Consider the following 18,367-nt stretch of genomic DNA (forward strand, 5'->3'; position numbering starts at 1 on the left):
TACACCCCAGTCCAACACCGGCATCTCCAAATATTGTATTCTACATAATGTAGGAAATACCCATAGCATTTAGAAGGGAGTTCCAAGATAACCTTTATTACAACAAAATTTGATTGAGTCAAAGTTTGTACCAAAGCTCTAAAGAGATTATAAGTGGAGAGGCCAATGGAACCCAGGCTGGGCATCAGTGAGCAAGTGATTACTATTTAAGTGGCATCAGAGAGCTATTTGAAAATGATCAAGAGTAGATTAACGGGGCAGTAATTAGCTGTTTTTTATTTGTCCTGCATTCTGTCGGGAGAACAGAGCTGAGGAATTTTCCACATTAATGCCAACCTTGAAACTAGACTAGGACTGCTTGGCATCGTGTATAGTCCGTTTGAAACACAAGTTTTCAGTACCACTGCTTGGATGTTGTCAGGGCTTGAGATTTGCCATTTCTAGCAATATTAGCTGTTCGTACTGTCACCTGGAGTGAATATAATTTGGCTGGAATCTGTGATGCTAGGGACTTCAAGAGGAGACAGAGATGCACTTTCACTTGGTACTTCTTGACGAAGATGGTTGCAAATGCTTCAGCCTTGACTTTTTGCCTAGACATACTGGACTCCCCCATTACTGACTAGGGGTATAATTATGCTGCCTTCTCCTCCAGTTAGTTGCTTAATTGCCCACTTCCATTCATGACTAGATGTGGCAGAACTGTAGACCTTTAATATGATCCTTTCGTTGAAGGTTTGCTTAGATCTCTGTAGTTGACCTAAAAATGTACATATACACCAGTTTGTCAACTGAACCAGTCACTCAATAATATTGAATCAAACCATCAGAATCTTTTTAACTACAGAATTTTATGTCTGTCACAAGGGTCAGATTTGGCATTATTTCAGCATTATGTCATTTACAGGTACAAATAAATGCCACTGAAATAACTTCATTTACTACAATGGTGAACTAAAGGTTATAATTGATGAGCCAATGTCAAAACTGAGAACAGATTTAGAAAACAAAATACCAGCAGGGGACTAATTACAGCAAACCAAATTACTCAATAATATAAAAAAAACTGGAATTAACACATTGTGACATTTTAGTTTACAATCCGGTTTCAGTTTATACTTAACAACCCAACAAAAACATGCCTTTTCTGTTACAAAAAGCCAATACATTTTAGTTTTAGGGTTCAACATCCATCATAATCCATCTGCCACGCTTCCCTGCCTTTTCATGATGCAAAATCGCAATTAAAAGACATCCACGAAAATTGAAGATTTAGTATCTGGTGAGTCGGGTGGTTAATGGTTATAGATATAATTAATTCAATGTGGTACATCAAGTCCTTGAAAATACAGTTAAGTGTAACTGAAGATTTGCAAGGAACTGCTCCTCCAATGTGAAGTGGACTCTCTCCAATGTTCTGTTACTAGTGAGCCTGTCAGCAGCAAAAGTGGGATAAAAAAAAGTCTTTGATTGGAAAAGCAGCACAATGTGAGTGCTTTCATCCAATCCCAGGCCTGGAACCATTGCAATAAATCTGAGGGGCCTGAGAGTCTTGCTAGGAAACTCTGGCTTGGGGAGTAGACAAATAATAGCTGGACTGCTGGGACAGTTGAGACACAGGGTCATGAAGAGCAGTGGTTGCAACAACAACACACCCTGGGATAGATGGAGTATTAGACCAGGAAGGAGGGAGGAAGACCATGTTGGCACCTCAACAGCTGACCCATACAGCTCCTCAGCAGCATTAATTACCAAACTCTCTGGATGCATTTAAGTGAGTTGGTGGGTGAAACTGAGGTAGATAAATGGCCACTCTTCTCCTCCTCCCCCCACCAAAAAATCCTATCAGTAAATAATGAGGAATCCAACATTGATCCCTGTGGTATGCTATTCGACACTGGAACCCAATCCCACAGCCCTCTAGCACCATCTTCTGTCTCCGGTGACAAAGCCAATTTTTGATTCATCTTGACAAGTTACTCCCATATCCCAAGTGCTTTTTCCTTTTTTAATCAGTCTCCCATGTGGGACCTTGTCAAAGATTTTGGGAGATGAGAAAAAACTTAGCTGAAAGGCAACACATCATAGACCCTAAGGTTGTGTGAATTCTGCCAAGGATTGCTCTGAGCATGCCCCAGCAGAGATGGATAAAAGCCAGTGCCAGTTAAAACCAACTCATTTAGCTTGGCCTTGGTTTTTATGCCATTCATTGGTCTGCTTAACAAAAAAAAGGCAAAGTCTATTAATTTTCTATAACGTTCGACATTTTTTAATTAATTGCTCATTTAGGCTATCAATTTATCAAACTGGAGTTGTTTTGTTTTGAAATTAATATTTACCGCTGTGATAAAACTAATTTCTCCAAAATTTGCTTAATATAGTCATTCTACGGAGTGAGAAAAACACTTACATGTGATCTCCCTGCCCTGTGAAAAAAGGTTACATAAAAATATTGTGCAAGGCTATAGGGGATAAAAACAACAAGACTGATACAAAGAAATGATATTCGTTTGAAGAATTGGTGCAGGTATTGGCCAAATGACCTCATTACACACTGTCACAATTCTGCCGGTCCCACATTTTCTGTTTTTACTCATAATGCCATAATGAGTTTTGAGTTGGAATCATGAATTAAAACTTAGAAACAATTCCACCAAAAACCTTGAATCCATCACTCATTTTATCAATTACTGAATTGGAAAAACTGACCTGGGAAAAAATGAATTGGGAAGCTGACAGCAGTAGTTGAGGAGGGGGGGGTAAAACACAGCGTACGTAACTTTGAATAATAAGTGTTTTTTTTCTTACCTTGTGCTATTCGCAGTTTGACTTCAAGGTCAACAGGGGTTGAAACAACTGACTTAGTGAGAACAAGGACATTTTCCAGACCAATAACCACAACCAGGTAAGGAAATATCTCACTTTAAGAAGAACACAAAAAAGCAAATTAAAAACTATGTTTAAGAAATTAAATGCAGATTTACCAATAGTTTTCTCAACACTTTTGTTCAGTTCACAAGCATAACCATAAGTCAATTCTCACCCCACTCTTGACTTTTCTGCCCTCAGCCTCCTAACTGTTTAAATGGAGCCGAACGCAACTTGGAAGAACAGCACGCCATGTTTTGACCAGGCACTTTTTGCTTTTTGTCTTTTGCATTGTACAGAGTTAATCAGTTTCAGATCATAATCCCCTGGCCCCTTGTGTTTTTGGATGACAACTATGGTGATGAGCTTGCTTTCCACACTTGTACCTCCTCCAGAGGCATCTTTTGTTTCTGTCAGTTAACAACAATGATATTTAATTATATACAGACATAATTAACTGTACTTCACCTAATCACATCTAGAGAAACACTTCTTAAAACAGTGGTGTGACTGAATTAGGCAACATATGTTTTAATCCATGAATTAGTGCAAGACAAAGTAAAGATTGTCTCCAGTATAATCACATACTAATTGTTTTCCAAAATAAAACACTTTAATCACATCCTGCTTTCTTGTATCATTGTAGCTTTCTCTATTGAATTTCCAGCCTTCCATTCTATCAGAGATTGTTCTCCCATAATGGGAGGCACGGTGGCTCAGTGGTTAGCACTGCTGCCTCAACACCAGGGATCCGGGTTCGATTCCAGTCTTGGGTGACCATCTGTGTGGAGTCTGCACATTCTCCCAGTTCCTTCAGGTGCTCTGGTTTCCTCCCATGGTCCAAAGATGTGCAGGTCATGCTAAATTGTCCACGGTGTTCAGGAATGTATAGGCTAGGTGTATTAGTCAGGGGAAATGTTGGGTAATGGGTCTGGATGGGATACGTTTCAGAGGGGTGGTTTGGACTTGTTGGGCCGAAGGGTCTGTTTCCACACTGTAGGAATTCTAATTCTTCAAATTCCATTCTCTCCTCCCCCACACACCCAACTTTCTCCACTTTGCTTAAAAACTAAGTACCCCCTATTCTAATGAGAGATCATCAAGTTGAAATATCAACTCTGTCTTCATAGATGCTACAGAATCCAGAGTTTCTCCAGCATTCTTATTTCATTAGTGACATATGTTAGATGCATGGCCCACATATAAAAGGTTGTGACAGCATCTTCTTGCAACTGTTTCACAAACTTAAGCAGGTTCAACAAACTCGATCTAAATGCTGAACTTATTGAAATAGTGTAGAAGTACTCCTTTATAACTCAGTTATTATGGGAGACTCACCCCCTGTTCCCTTGAAGTCCTTTACAATGACTGCATTTCACATCCTAATCCTTATGCTGGCTGACACTGTAAATGGCTCCCGCTCTGTCCTGTTTTCTTTCAAAACCAGTCATTGTCCTGTCCTCAAAATAATCCACCTTTTACAACTCAGTGTGAATACACTTAGTTGATTTCACTCTTACCTATCATAGCCCGAGTTATACCAACAATGTCTTCTCTTTTATTCACACCATTTTCTCTGAAGTTCAAACAGCTGCTACAACCTCAGCAGAATGACCCAAAACCACTAACCACAGTGAAGCTTAAATGGTAATTTTGGTAGTGGCAATGTAAAAAGAACTTTTTAAACAAAATTATAAATCTGTTTGTACGTTATAACATACTTCCTTTACATCTTGGAGCGGAATTTGAAACCTCGTGTGAACATTACACCACAAGGACCCTGTGAAAGGAGTTCACCTTAATAGTATAATAAGATTCTTAATTGACACTTACCCACCATTCAAGGTAGGTGTAAGACCAAAAAGTGTACATAAACCAACCGACATAAGCAGGGAGCTCAGAACAGTTGCCACTGCTGCAAGTGCAAGTCCCCATTTTGATTTCACCATGTCAATCTTCCCTGTAGAGTTACAACATATAAAGTGAGACAAATACAATAGAAAACATGAATTAAATAAAACATTTATACTGAAAAGAATTGCTCCCATGCATTGTGAGGGAACCAATTCTAACGAAATTTCAAAGCACTCTTATCTGGATGTCAAAATTGTAGGTGGGTGTTGCTACACTGGCATTACAATAATACTCTAATTAATTCACTTTGACAATGACATTTCTAAATTTTCCACTAATGGGTTCAAAGTGCACAAAATTCTTGGGTCCCTGTTCCACTGGCACATTGATATGACCAGTCACCCACAGTCAGAAATGCAGACTTAATACATTTTATTAAGATGGGATCATTAATGTAAAAGTGGGCAGCTCACATCTCAGGGCGCCATTAGCAATACTGATGAAAGTGCCACATAACTCCAGTGAAAGAGATTATGGATTGGAACTGCAGATTAAAAAAAAATCTAACTAGAGTCTTCCAATAAGTTACACATTTCAACTTACTGGTAGAGAAATAAATGTATGCGAAAAGAATGATGTACGTAGTGACCAGAGGAATCAATTCAGCAATGCCAATCTCTTCTTTAAAATGGACATGGACTATCTGATCTTCTCTTAGGGTGCTGTTCACATTAGGATGAAGCTGCTTCAACCTCAGTCGGAGACTGTTCAGGAATCTGAAAAGAGAGACAATATTGAAAATTGTACTTTAGATCACCTTACAAGGAATTAAAGATATCTAACTTTGGATAGCATTATTTGCATGCCAAGTTCTATTCCACACTGTTGTCAATTTCTATTCTGAATTGTGCAATATCCTGCAGTCCCAACACATTTTACAAATTAAGCAAGGACATATTTAGCATAGACGGACAGCAAGGGTTCACTAGTCAATTTCCTGGGGCAAAGGGAATAACCTACAAGAGATTGAATAATTGATAGATATAATCCCCAGAATTTAAAATAATGAAAAGTGACCTAAACGAAACATGAAATACTTAAAGGATTTGATAGGAAGGATGTTTTTGAAGATGCTTGTTCAGTTTGGAAATCTTGAACTAGGATTCAGTCTCAGGCATTTACAACTGAAATGTAAGATTTTTATTTAAAGGGAGATCGTACATATTTTAAATTCTCTACCTTTGAAAGTTGTGGATGCTCAATTGTTGAGTACGTTCAAAACAGAGCAATAGATTGTTAGACTCTGGAGGAATCAAGGGACATGAGAGTCAGCTGGGAATGTGGAATTGAAGTAAAACAACATTCAGGAAGCTTGAAGTGCTGAAAGGCACACTCCTCCTATTTCTTAAGTTATGCACTGGCTTAAAAATGATCATAAGGAGGAAATTTGATCTGCCAGAGGAAGTCAGGAAATTTAATACATCACCAAAAGTATCTCTTCCTCGATTAATATCACGACATACTTGGGTCAGATGCTTCTAAAACACCAGCAAATTATACCAAATCTGTGATAAGTTCCATTCAAATTTCTGCAACTTAAAATAAAATCATCAAGTAGTTCACAGAAAATGGCTAATGCAGGGTACTACAATCAGTGCTGTTAATGTTTTTAGGGAGCTGCATGGGTGTATTCTGAAGGCATTTTTAAATAAAAAACTAGTCTTGTTTGCACATAAGTTCTCATAAACACTTGTCCCAAAATGACCATTTTGTGCTCAGTAATGACACAATGGATTTGCCTAGAGCAGATCAGTTTCCTTTACTTGCATTTTCTGAAGGAACAGCAGGATCAGTTCACAGTTATCGAACATGCAAAGCATTGACTGGATGACTGCATAATATACAATTTGGACAAGATGAGAAATAATTCATATTGTGCTGTGTTTTTATTCCTCTATTGCTCTGAGTGGGCTTAGTGCACTTCAATCAGAAAGTCACTGAGTTGAGAGTCAATGCTTAGATATGATTAATCTTCTGGTTTGGACCATTCATCTAGTATATTGAACAGCAATGCTAACCTATATTGGGTTGCAATTATCCACACATCTTGGTGATGGTTTGGGTTGACAGCAAGGCACCAATAGCAGTATAACTCCAAAGTCATATCCACAAATTATCAGTGTGGGAATCCAGTAGAATGGTTGTTTCAATTAAACTGGTCATGCCAATTTATAAGTATGGGGACAAAGGAGGTTTAGAAACAGGCAAAAAAATTGATTACATTCTCTGGGCAACTGAATCTTTGATGCTTCGAACCTCCAAAAGCTCCTGCTCCAACTCTCAAACTGCTAGCAGTTTGGGGGTAAAAGGCTGCCTCTAGGTTCACAGGAGCAAAACTCACTCCTGCAGCTGAGAGCATTTATGAGTGGGTGATTGACTGGTAGTGAATTGTATCTCACCTCCATCAGTGTCAGACCAGTATCACAGTTCAGCTCCAGGGAATCTGCAATAACCTTTACAAGATCTAAAGTGGAAGGTATCAAACACTGGCCACACTATTTGTCTCTCTCTCTCTGAACATTTATATTCCCAACATTTTGTTGGGAACGAATGAGACTCACGGTTGGTGTGTTGCCTCCCAGGTGCCAGGGTCAGTGATGTCTCGGATCGTATCTTTGGGTCCTTTCGGAGATGTGGACAGAGCAAGGTAAGGAATGGATGTAGCAAGTTCCAGGGTTTAGATCTTTCATTAAGAACAGGGGGCAAAAGAGGGGGAGGTGCAGCCTTGTTAATCAAGGATAGTGTAACGGTGGCTGAGAGAACTTTTGACGAGGACTCATCTACTGAGGTAATGTGGGCTGAGGTTAGAAACAGGAGAGGAGAGGTCACACTGCTTGGGGGTTTTAAAGGCCTCCGCAGAGTTCCAGGGAGGTGGAAGAGAGGATCGGCAAAATTATTCTGGGTAGGAATGAAAGGAACAGGGTGGTCATTATGGGGGACATTAACTTCCCCAACATTGACAGGAAATGCTATAAATCTAGTATGTCAGATGGATCACCTTTTGTTGAATGTGTACAGGAGGGTTTCCTGACACAGTATGTCAAAGGGCCGACAAGTGTGCAGCCACACTGGATCTGGTGCTTGGTAAATGAACCAGACCAGGTGTTTGATTTTGTTGTAGGTGAGCACTTTGGAGAGAGTGACCATAATTCAGTTATGTTTAGTTTAGAGATGGTACATCCCACAGGTCAAGAGTTTTCAATGGGGCAAGTGCAATTATAATGAGATTAGGCAAGAATTAGGATGCATAGAATGGGGTAGCAAAATGCAGGGGATGCAGACAATGGAAATGTGGAGCTGGTTTAAGGAATAGATATTGCCTGTCCTTGATAGGTATGTCCCTGTCAGGCAGGGAGGAAGTGATGAGGTAAGGGAACCATGGTTTACTACAGAAATTGCATCTCTTTTTAAGCAGAAGAAGGAGGCTTGTGTGTTGATGAGGCAAAATGGTTCAGATGAGGCGATGGAGAGTTACAGATCAGCTAGGAAGGATTTAGGGTTATCCTTTATTCTATTTGCTAAAGACTGCTCGTGTCCTCTCTTTGCTCTTCTTAACTCTCTCTTTAAAGCTTTCTATAGGTATGTGAGGAATAAAAAGATGACGAGGGTAGGAATAGAGCCAGTCAAAGACAGGTGGGAAGTTGAGTGCAGACCCTGTGGAGATCGGAGAGGTGCTAAATGAACATTTCTCATCGGTTTTCACTCAGGAAAAGGAGAATATTGTGGAGGAGAAGAATGAGGTATGAGATATTAGACTAGAAAGGATCAAGGTTAGTTACACACAGGTGTTATCAATTATAGAAGGAGTGAAAGTAGACAAGTCCCCTGGGCTGGATGGGATTTATCCGAGGATTCTCTGGGAATCTAGGGAAGAGATAGCAGAGCCTTTGGCTTTGATATGCGTCATCATTGTCTCCAGGTTTATTACCAGAGGACTGAAGGATTGCAAATGTTGTGCCCTTGTTCAAGAAGGGCAGTAGAGATGACCCAGGTAATTATAGACCAGTGAGCCTTACTTCTGTTGTAGGAAAGGATTATAAGAGTTAAGATTTATAATCATCTCGCACGCACCAATTTGATTTCAGATAGCCAACATGGTTTCGTCAAGGGCAGGGCGTGTCTCACAAACCTCATTGAATTTTTTGAGAAGGTGACCAAGCATGTAGATGAGGGTAGAGCAGTTGATGTGGTATACATGAACTTCAGTAAAGCCTTTGCTAAGGTTCCACATGGTAGGCTGTTGGAGAAAATGTAGAGGCATGGAATAGAGTGTGATTTAGCAGTTTGGATTAGAAACTGGCTTTTTGAAAGAAGGCAGCGAGTGGTGATTGATCGAAAATATTCAGCCTGGGGTCCGGTTACTAGTGGTGCCACAAGGATCTCTTTTGGGTCCACTGCTGTTTGTCATTTTTATAAATGACTTAGATGCAGGCATAGGTGGACGGATTAGTAAATGTGCGGATGACACTAAAGTCGGTGGAGTAGTGGACGGTTTGGAAGAATGTTACAGGTTGCAGGGGGACTTGGATAAACTGCAGAATTAGGCTGAGGGGTGGCAAATGCAGCTAAATGTGAGGTGATGAACTTTGGGAAGAATAACAGGAAGGCAGAGTACTGGATCAGTGAAAAGACTCTTGGTAGTGTGGATGTGCAGAGATGATCTTGGAGTCCATGTACATAGATCCCTGAAAGTTGCCACCCAGGTTGAGAGTGCTGTTAAGAAGGTATACAGTGTGTTGGGTTTCATTTGTAGAGGGATTGAGTTCCAGAGCCGCAGTATCATGCTGCAACTGTACAAAACGCAGGTGTGGCCGCACTTGGAAAATTGTGTACAGTTCTGTTCGCCATATTTCGGGAAGGATGTGGAAGCTTTGGAAAAGGTGCAGAGAAGATTTACCAAGATGTTGCCTGGTCTGGAGGGAAGGTCTTATGAGGAAAGCCTAAGACACTTGGGTCTGTTCTCATTGGAAAGAAGAAGGGAATTTGATAGAAACATACAAGGTGATCAGAGGATTAGATAGGGTAGACAATGAAAGTCTTTTTCCAAGGATGATGAAGTCAGTTTGTACGAGGGGGCATAACTACAAATTGAGGGTGATAGATTTAAGACATCAGAGGCAGATTCTTTACGCAGAGAGTGGTAAGGGCGTGGAACACCCTACCTTAATTTCGTTAACTCAGCCACATTAGGGAGATTTAAACAATCCTTAGATAAGCACATGGATGATGATGGGATAGTGTAGGGGGATGAGCCGAGAATAGTTCAGAAGTCGACGCAACATCCAGGGCCGAAGAGCCTGTTCTGCTCTGTATTGTTCTATGTTCTATTATCACCAATATGGACAGAAAAATCATGACAGATGGAAATTCTTACTGTATCCTGAGAGTCTGATGTGATTTCAATGTTACAAAAGCAAAATACTGCTGATGCTGGATATCTAAAGACAAAATGGAAAAACTCAGGTTGTCTGGCAGCATCTGTGGGGTTGAGTCTGATGTGACTCATTTTTGGACTTGAAACATTAGCTTGGCTCATCTCTCCATGGATGCTTCCAGACCTGCTCAGTTCCCCAGTAGCTTCGTTTTTTAAAAAATGACTGTAACGTAATCAGTGTAATAGGCTTGCTGCAGAGATGGGATAATGAATACCTACAAATATAGAGGGCCAGTGTGATATAAATTATGCTCAGACATGAGCTTGAAGGATACAAGAGATTACTGCAAAGGAGCCAGTCTGATATTGAAAGCGAATAGATGTCGGGGTGAAGGGAAGGATACATTGAGCTCTACCAGTGAAACATCCTTGAAACAGTATACTTTCTAGTTCTATACCTTGCCCTGAAGATACCTACACCGATTTGGGAGGATTTCATGAATGCCTTCATTATCTTCTTCACTTACCCAATTTTTATACATATGGTCAGTAGGGAGAAGGAATGAGAGCCAAAAGTGGTTCTTTGCACAGATTATCCAATCAAGATCACTGAACTGCATTCTGGATTATTAACATTAGTTTATTTCCTTCTTGGCTCAGGGCTGATAAACCAACTTTTGCATAATATTTTAATTATTCTTGTGGAGCCAGAGTATACTTAGTCCTGTAATAGGTAGTGCAATAGATCAGCCGCATCACCACAGTAATGGAACAACATCAGCAGGAAGGAAGACAGCAGGCAGCAATGACAGGAGGCAGTGCAGGTAGCGTATTCCACACTGTGTATAACGTTTATTATTGAGTTTATGGAGGGCGAGTACCATTGGCATAAACTGAACTGGACCAGCCATACAACTACGGTTTAGTATTTCCATGGGTTTAGAATTCTGAAGACGACTCCCTCAAAAAAATGCCAAAACACAAAAAAGTGTGTAAACTGTTACTGCACCAAAGAAGGTTTGACAGAGTTAACATGCAGATCAGCTACAAATCGAAGTGAATGGTGGTGTTGGTTCAAAGACATGAAAAGGCTCCTACTGTCCTCATGTTTCACATCTCTAAACTTTTACTTCATTGTTATTTTTACATACTGGCCAGTTTTCTCCTGGCACTTTGGAAAGTCACATCTTTGCCCCTGGTGCCTTTCTCTGTCTTGCTCTGCCAAATCACCACCCTGCCCCCTACCTCCACCCCCACCTTCCCCACCCATGTGCTCACTTTAAGTGACCAAATCCCTACAAATCATGGATGTTTGTGTTTTCCAGTTCCCTCACCCCTAATAAGACTATCAGTTATAGCAGGTCAAAACTGTATGACAGAGTATAAATAATGATATAATGCCTCACCACAAAACTGCAACAAGGTCACTTACTTCAGTTCTGCATCATTCTGGATTGAATTTTGCAAGGAGTGGAAATTTACCAGTATGAAACCTCTCTCAGCTTTTAAATAAAAATCTCACCTTGAGTGGTACTCTTGTAGTATGATGGTGACAGCATAGGATACCAGTCTTTTGCGATTATGCAAGCTGACGCCACTGTGCTTCCCAGGAATTCCAAACAGCAAGTCTATATACATTTAATTAAGAGTATTACTTTTGCATCCTTTTATTCAGAGGTGCAACACTTTCTAATACAGAACATTATTACACAGTACAGTACATGATCTTGCACTCCATTGTCTCAATAAAAAATAATTTTTTTCAACATCTCATCGCAAAGTAGAAAAAGTTAGAATTGACATTGTCTTGGGCCACAGACCTTGATCTTTCAAGTCATTGTTATTTTTTCTTCTAGATTCTCCTTTTTATCCTTAACTGAAACAAACACGTCAATGAAATCTCTCAGTACTGGTCAGTATCCTGTCCTTCAAAGAAATTGGCAGTCATATATTGAACTCAACAATGAGGGTTAAATTGTACTGCCTGGGCAGCCTGCAGCCCGGAGGACTCAACATTGAATTCTCCAATTTCAAATAACCTTCCTTCTCTTCTCCAGACTCCCTTCCCAACCCTTCCCCCTCCCTTTTACCCCTCCCAGCCACCAACTAGATTCATTCCTCCCATTGTCCAACCAGGTCGTACCCTTTACCCATCTTCACCTATCCCCACTTCATCACTCTGCCTCCGCCAGTCCTTTTATCTGCAGCTCTCCCTGAACCCACCCAGAGTCCTGAAGAAGAGTTACAACCGAAACGTCAACTTCTTCATCTCTTGATGCTGTCTGTTCTTCCAGTCTCCTGCCTGACTACTTATGTTATACCATTGCACTGAAAGCTATCTTCACATATTACTCATGTATGTGACTTCTGTAAGGTTTTCGAACATATGAACAAGGAACAAGATAGGCCATTCAGCCCTTTGAACCTGGTCTGCCATTCAATAAGACCATGGCTGATTTTAACCTGAACTCTGCATTCCTGCATTCTGCTGATAATCTTTCATCCATTGGTAATCAAAAATCTATTGACCACTGCCTTAAAGATATTTAAAGATTCTGCTTTCACTTTTGAGGAAGAGAGTTCTGAAGACTCCCAATCCTCTGAGTGAAATATTTCTTTTCCCCCCACTCATCTCAGTCTTAGATGGGCAACCCTTATTCTGAAACCCTGAACCCGAGTTCTAGATTCTCCCACAAGGGGAAACCTCCTTCTACAACCTCTTGATCAAGTCCCATCAGGATATATTGTTTCAATTAAATCACTTCTGATCCTTCTAAACTCCAGACAACACAGGCCTAGACTGTCTAGCCTTTCCTCATACAGCAATTTGCCCATTCCATGGATTTGTCCAGTAAACCTTCTTGGAACTGCTTCCAATGCATAACATCCCTCCATAAGTCCAGCGCCAAGTACTGTGCACAGTACTCCAGATGCAATCTTACCAATACCCTGTGTAAGTGAAGCGTAACCTCCCTACTGTTGCATTCAATTCCCCCTCACAATAAAATATAAGACTGCATTCGGTTTTCTAATTACCTGCTAAAATGTCATACTAACCTTCTGTAATTCAAGAACAGGGACAAGCAGATCTTTCTACAACTTAGAGCTCTGTAATCTCTCACTATTAATGATATGCTTTTAAAAAATTCTTTCTGCAAAATGGACAATTTCACATTTTCCCACACTGAACTCATTAGATAGACCTTATCTGCACCTCTTTGTAGGCTCCTTGTGACTTTTTATAACTCACTTTCCTACCTAGCTTTCTGTTATTAGCAAATTTAGGTGGAACACATTCCATCCCTTCATCCAAATTATTTTAATAAACTGTAAATCCTTGAGGTCCAGTACTTAACCTCATAGTACTCATGACAATCTGCCAGTCTGAAAACCACCCATTTGTTCATACTCTGTTCCCTATTAGCCAGCCAATCTCCTATCCATACCAATATGTCAGGTCCGTGAACTTTTATTTCCTACAATAACATTTGACTTGCACCTTATCAAATACTTTCTGAAAATCTAAGTACAATAGATCTACTGATTGACCTTTACTTATAGCACAAGTTACTTCTTCAAAGAACTTCATTAAGTTATTTGAACATACTTTCTTTTGACAAAGCTATGCTAACTCTACTCAATTACCTTGAATCTATCAAAGTGCCCTCTTATAGCGGCTCTAGTCATAGCTTCTAACACTTATGACAGATGCTGACAACACTTTCGGGCTTTTGATTGATGTTTTGTTTATACAATCATAGGACAGTATCGAAACATTGGAGGCATTACTGAATCTGGATTCACCATGTGTCAAATGGTGCATTTCAAGTCATTTAGAGTCATGGAGATCTACAGCACAGGAAAAAAATCTTTGCACCAGTCAAAAACAACTAACCATTCCAATCCTGTACTCTAGCATTTGGTCCATAGCCTTGTACACAGTAGCATCATAAGCACACATCTCAATACTTGTCAAAAGTTTGAGGGTTTCTACATCTACCGCCCATATAGACAATAAGTTCCTTATTTCCACACCCTCTCAAAATCTTTTTCTTTACATCTTCTCTAAATGTTCTGCCTCTTACCTTAAATCTATTCCCCTGGTCATGGATCTCTAATGTCTATCGGTATGAACAATAAGCACGTAGGAGATACTTCCAACACAAGATTTTTTTCTGCTCCCCTAACCGAGATTCTTCACCTGACCAACACTATCATAAAATGAATTAATTGGTAATTTATCCAGCTGTTCGATTTGATCATGATTTGCACAAAATAGATATCTACTTTTTGTGGGCACAGGCTGCAGCAGCAGGGAGGAGTGAGAATAGAAGTGACAGACATTGAGCAAGAAGTAGCTGTGATATTAATGGAGTTAACAAAAGACAGCAACAGTATGGCGATAAGTTCTGCTGCTGAAGGCTGTAGCTTAGCTGACAAGACAGAAATACAAACATATGCAGCACTTAAAGAGAACAGGATGCTAGAATTGGAGATTCATAGAATCATACAGTTTTACAGCACAGAAACAGACTCTTCAGTCCAACCAGTCCATGCCAAATATAATCCCAAACTAATCCCACTAGTTCCACCTGCCTGCTCATGGCCTATAATCTTCCAACCCTTTCCTATTCATGTATCTATCCAAACATCTTTTAAATGTTGTAACTGTACCAGAATTCACCACTTTCTCAAAGTTCATTCCACACATGAATCACCTTCTGTATTACAAAATTGCATCGTCCCTTTTTAAAATTTCTCTCCTCTCACCTTAAAAATGTGACCCCTAGACTTGGAATCCCCCATCCTAGGGAAAAGACAACTACCATCAACTCTATCTACACCTCTCATTATTTTGTAAACTTCAATCAGGTCACCTCTCCACCTCCTATGCTCCAGTGAAAGAAGTCCCAGCCTAGACAGCCTTTCTTTATAACTCAAACCTTCCATATCTGGTAACATCCTCATAAATTTCTTCTGAACCCCCTCCAGCTTAGTAATATCCTCCCTATAACTGGGTGACCAGAAATAGACACAGTATTTCAGAAGAGGCCTCACCAATGTTCTGTACAACCTGAACTTACTTTCCCAACTCCTATACTTAAAGGACTGAACAATGAAGGCAAGTGTCTCAAATGCCTTTATAACCACCCTATCCACATGTGGCGCAAACTTCAAAGACTTATGTACCTGCACCCCATGCTCCTCTGTCCTATAACACCACCCAAGGCCCTACCATTAATTGTATGAGCCCGATACTGGTTTGCTGTACAAAAATGTATCTCACATTTATCCAGATTGAATTCCATCTGCCATTTTTAAGCGCATTGACCAGTTTGATCAAGATTCCTTCGTAATCGTAGAAAACTCCCTTCACTGTCTACAATATCACCAACTTTGGTGTATTCTGCAAACTTACTAACCATGTCTTATACATTCTCATCAAAATCATTCAAATAAAATGACAAACAAAAGAGCACCCAGAACAGATCCCTGTGGAACACCAATGGGCACAGGCCTCCAGTCTGAAAAGCAATCCTCCACCATTATTCTGTCTCCTGCCGTTAAACCAATTATGTATCCAACTGGCAGGCTCACGCTGAATCCCATGTGACCTAACTTTACTAATTAATCTACCATGCTGAACCTTGTCAAATGCCTTTACTAAAATCCAAATAAACAATATCTACTGCGTTGTCATCAATATTCTTGGTAACTTCCTCAAAAAACTCAATCAAGTTTGAAAGACACTGTTTTCCTCACACAAAACCATGTTATCCTTAATCAATTTTTGCCTCTCTAAATGTCCATAAATCCTATCTTTTATATTCATCTCCAGCAATTTACCCACAGATAATTATTGTAGACTAAGATGGAGTAATGTCATTACTGCTTGATGTAATAGAGAAGCAGACTATGATATTCAAAAATTCAAAGGCATTGTGGATGCTGAAAACCGGAAATGTTGGAAATGTTCAGCTAGTCAGGTAGCAGCTCAGGAGACAAACAAAATGAACATTTCAGGCCAATGATCTTTCATCAAAACTCTTCAAAGGTCCAAGCTACCTTTAAGCGAAGCAGATGTTTGGAGAGTCTTTGGTTCATATTGGTGAATAGTGCGAATGATATCTGGATCAGAGTCAAAGTGATCACGGTCATTGTTCCAGAAGTTAGCTGGAGAGATGAGGAGGCAGCCATGCTCAGGAAGTAGACTCCGTAACTTTTTCAATCCAGGGAGTAGATCAGTTACTTGGAGACAGACACTTTCTAGACCTTTGGGGCCAGTACTGTTAAATAATGAAAGAATATATGTTATTAATTAACACATAAAATGTGTATTTTTCTTTAAGGTAAGAACGTGCTTAGACATGGAGAAGAATTTTTGGCTTTTGATTGATGTTTTGTTTGTACAATCAATCATAGAATAGTATGGAAACAAAGGAGGCATTTAGCTTCTCAAGATTGCATCGTTTAAAGGATAATTCAGTCGGTCCCATTCCGCCTCCATAGCCTTGCAATTTTATTATCCTTCAAGTATTTCTTTCTGAAAGCTATTACTGAATCTGGATTTGCCATGTGTCAAATAGTGCATTTCACCTCTAATCATTTAGAGTCATGGAAATCTACAGTACAGAAAAAACCCTTTGAGCTCATGTCTGCGGCACCAGTCAAAATCAATCAATTAACCAATCCCATACTCTAGCACTTGGCCGATAGCTTGTACACAGTATCATAAGGGTACATCTAAATACTTGTCAAAAGTTTGAGGGTTTCTACATCTACCATCTTTACAGGCTGAGAGTTCCATAGTTTCACCCTCTCTATGAAAACTTTTTTCTTTACATCTTCGCTAAACATTCTGCCTCTTACCTTAAATCTATTTCCCTGGTCATGGATCTCCCCATCAAGGCCAAACGTCTCTTCGTGTCTACTCTATCTGTGCTCATGATTTAAACATCTCAATTACGTCCCTTCTCAATCTACACAGCTCTGAGAAAAACTTTCCCATTTTGTCCAATCTCTTCATTACTGGAACTCTCCAGCCCAGACAACATTCTGGTAGATCTAGTTCCAGCCCAGACAACATTCTGGTAGATCTCCTCTGCACCCTCTCCGGTACAATCATTTCTCTCCTTTAAATGTGCATTCAAATAATCAACATGTTATACAGTTCCAGCTCCCTGCTCTTAAACTGTATGCCTCAGCTAATAAAGGCAAGAGCTCTAGATGCCGTCATAACCACTTTATCTACCTGTCCTCATACTTTAAAAGGACCAATGGATATGTACATAACGGTCACTCTGATCCTCAATGCTTCCCAAAGTCCTAGCATTCATCATATATTCTCTTGCTACATTTGTCCTGCACAAGTACGTCACTTCACATTTATCCAGATTGAATTCCACTAGTGACTGGTCAATCCATCTGACTAATCCATTTATACCCTCCTCATTATTTACCATCCCACCATTTTTGTATCATTTGCAAAATTACTAAACAATCCCCCCACATTCAAGTCTAAACCATGAATATAAATCACAAACTGACCCCTCTGGGACCCATTGGACGTGCACTTCCCATTGGACAAATACCTCTCAATCATCATTCCTGTCACTCAGCCAATTTGGATCCAATTTACCAAATTTCCTTGGAGCCCATTGGCTCTTGCCTTTGCTAGCAGTCTCCTACGCTGGACCTTGGCAAAAGAATCATAGAATCCCTACATTATGGAAGCAGGCCATTCGGCCCATTAAGTCCACACCGACACTCTGAAGAGCATCCCACACAGACCCACACTCCAACCCTATCCCTGTATTTCTCATGGATAATCAACATAGCCTGCACATCTTTGGACTGTGGAGAAAACTGGAGCACTCAGAGGAAACCGATGCAGACATGGAAAGAATGCACAAAGTCCATACAGACAGTTGCCAGAGTGTGCAATTGAACCTGGGTCCCTGATCATGTGAGGCAGTAGTGTAAACCACTGAGCCAGCACGGCACCCTAAAAGCCTTGCTGAAGTCCAAGAAGATTACAAATATATTGCCCCCATCTATACACCTGTTCGCTGCTTCACAAAATTCAATCAAGTTGTTTAGACATGACCCTTCCTTAGCTTAAAGCAAACATGCAGAATGTTCTTGATTAATCTCAGTCTCTTCAAAAGCAGATTAATTCTGTCTTACACAATTACTTTCAATAGTTTCATC

General features: G+C 40.1%; 1 protein-coding gene and 1 long non-coding RNA gene across 2 annotated transcripts in view; one reads left to right on the forward strand and one right to left on the reverse strand.

Moving 5' to 3' along the window:
* Positions 1 to 3,160, forward strand: part of LOC122548933 — an 11,356-nt gene extending 8,196 nt beyond the window's left edge. The window contains exons 2-3 of the long non-coding RNA XR_006311371.1: positions 2,825 to 2,905; positions 3,070 to 3,160. This is a non-coding gene — a long non-coding RNA (uncharacterized LOC122548933). The remainder of the gene's footprint in view (positions 1 to 2,824; positions 2,906 to 3,069) is intronic.
* Positions 1 to 18,367, reverse strand: part of LOC122548932 (SREBF chaperone) — a 149,995-nt gene that overhangs the window by 62,837 nt on the left and 68,791 nt on the right. Inside the window, exons 5-9 of the mRNA XM_043687917.1 lie at positions 16,223 to 16,443; positions 11,679 to 11,784; positions 5,326 to 5,498; positions 4,702 to 4,828; positions 2,809 to 2,921 (exon numbers count right to left, since the gene is read on the reverse strand). Coding sequence (XP_043543852.1) covers positions 2,809 to 2,921; positions 4,702 to 4,828; positions 5,326 to 5,498; positions 11,679 to 11,784; positions 16,223 to 16,443 — 740 coding nt within the window. The remainder of the gene's footprint in view (positions 1 to 2,808; positions 2,922 to 4,701; positions 4,829 to 5,325; positions 5,499 to 11,678; positions 11,785 to 16,222; positions 16,444 to 18,367) is intronic.

This window comes from Chiloscyllium plagiosum, chromosome 4 (genome assembly GCF_004010195.1).
Source record: "Chiloscyllium plagiosum isolate BGI_BamShark_2017 chromosome 4, ASM401019v2, whole genome shotgun sequence".
Classification (NCBI taxonomy): Eukaryota; Metazoa; Chordata; class Chondrichthyes; order Orectolobiformes; family Hemiscylliidae; genus Chiloscyllium; species Chiloscyllium plagiosum.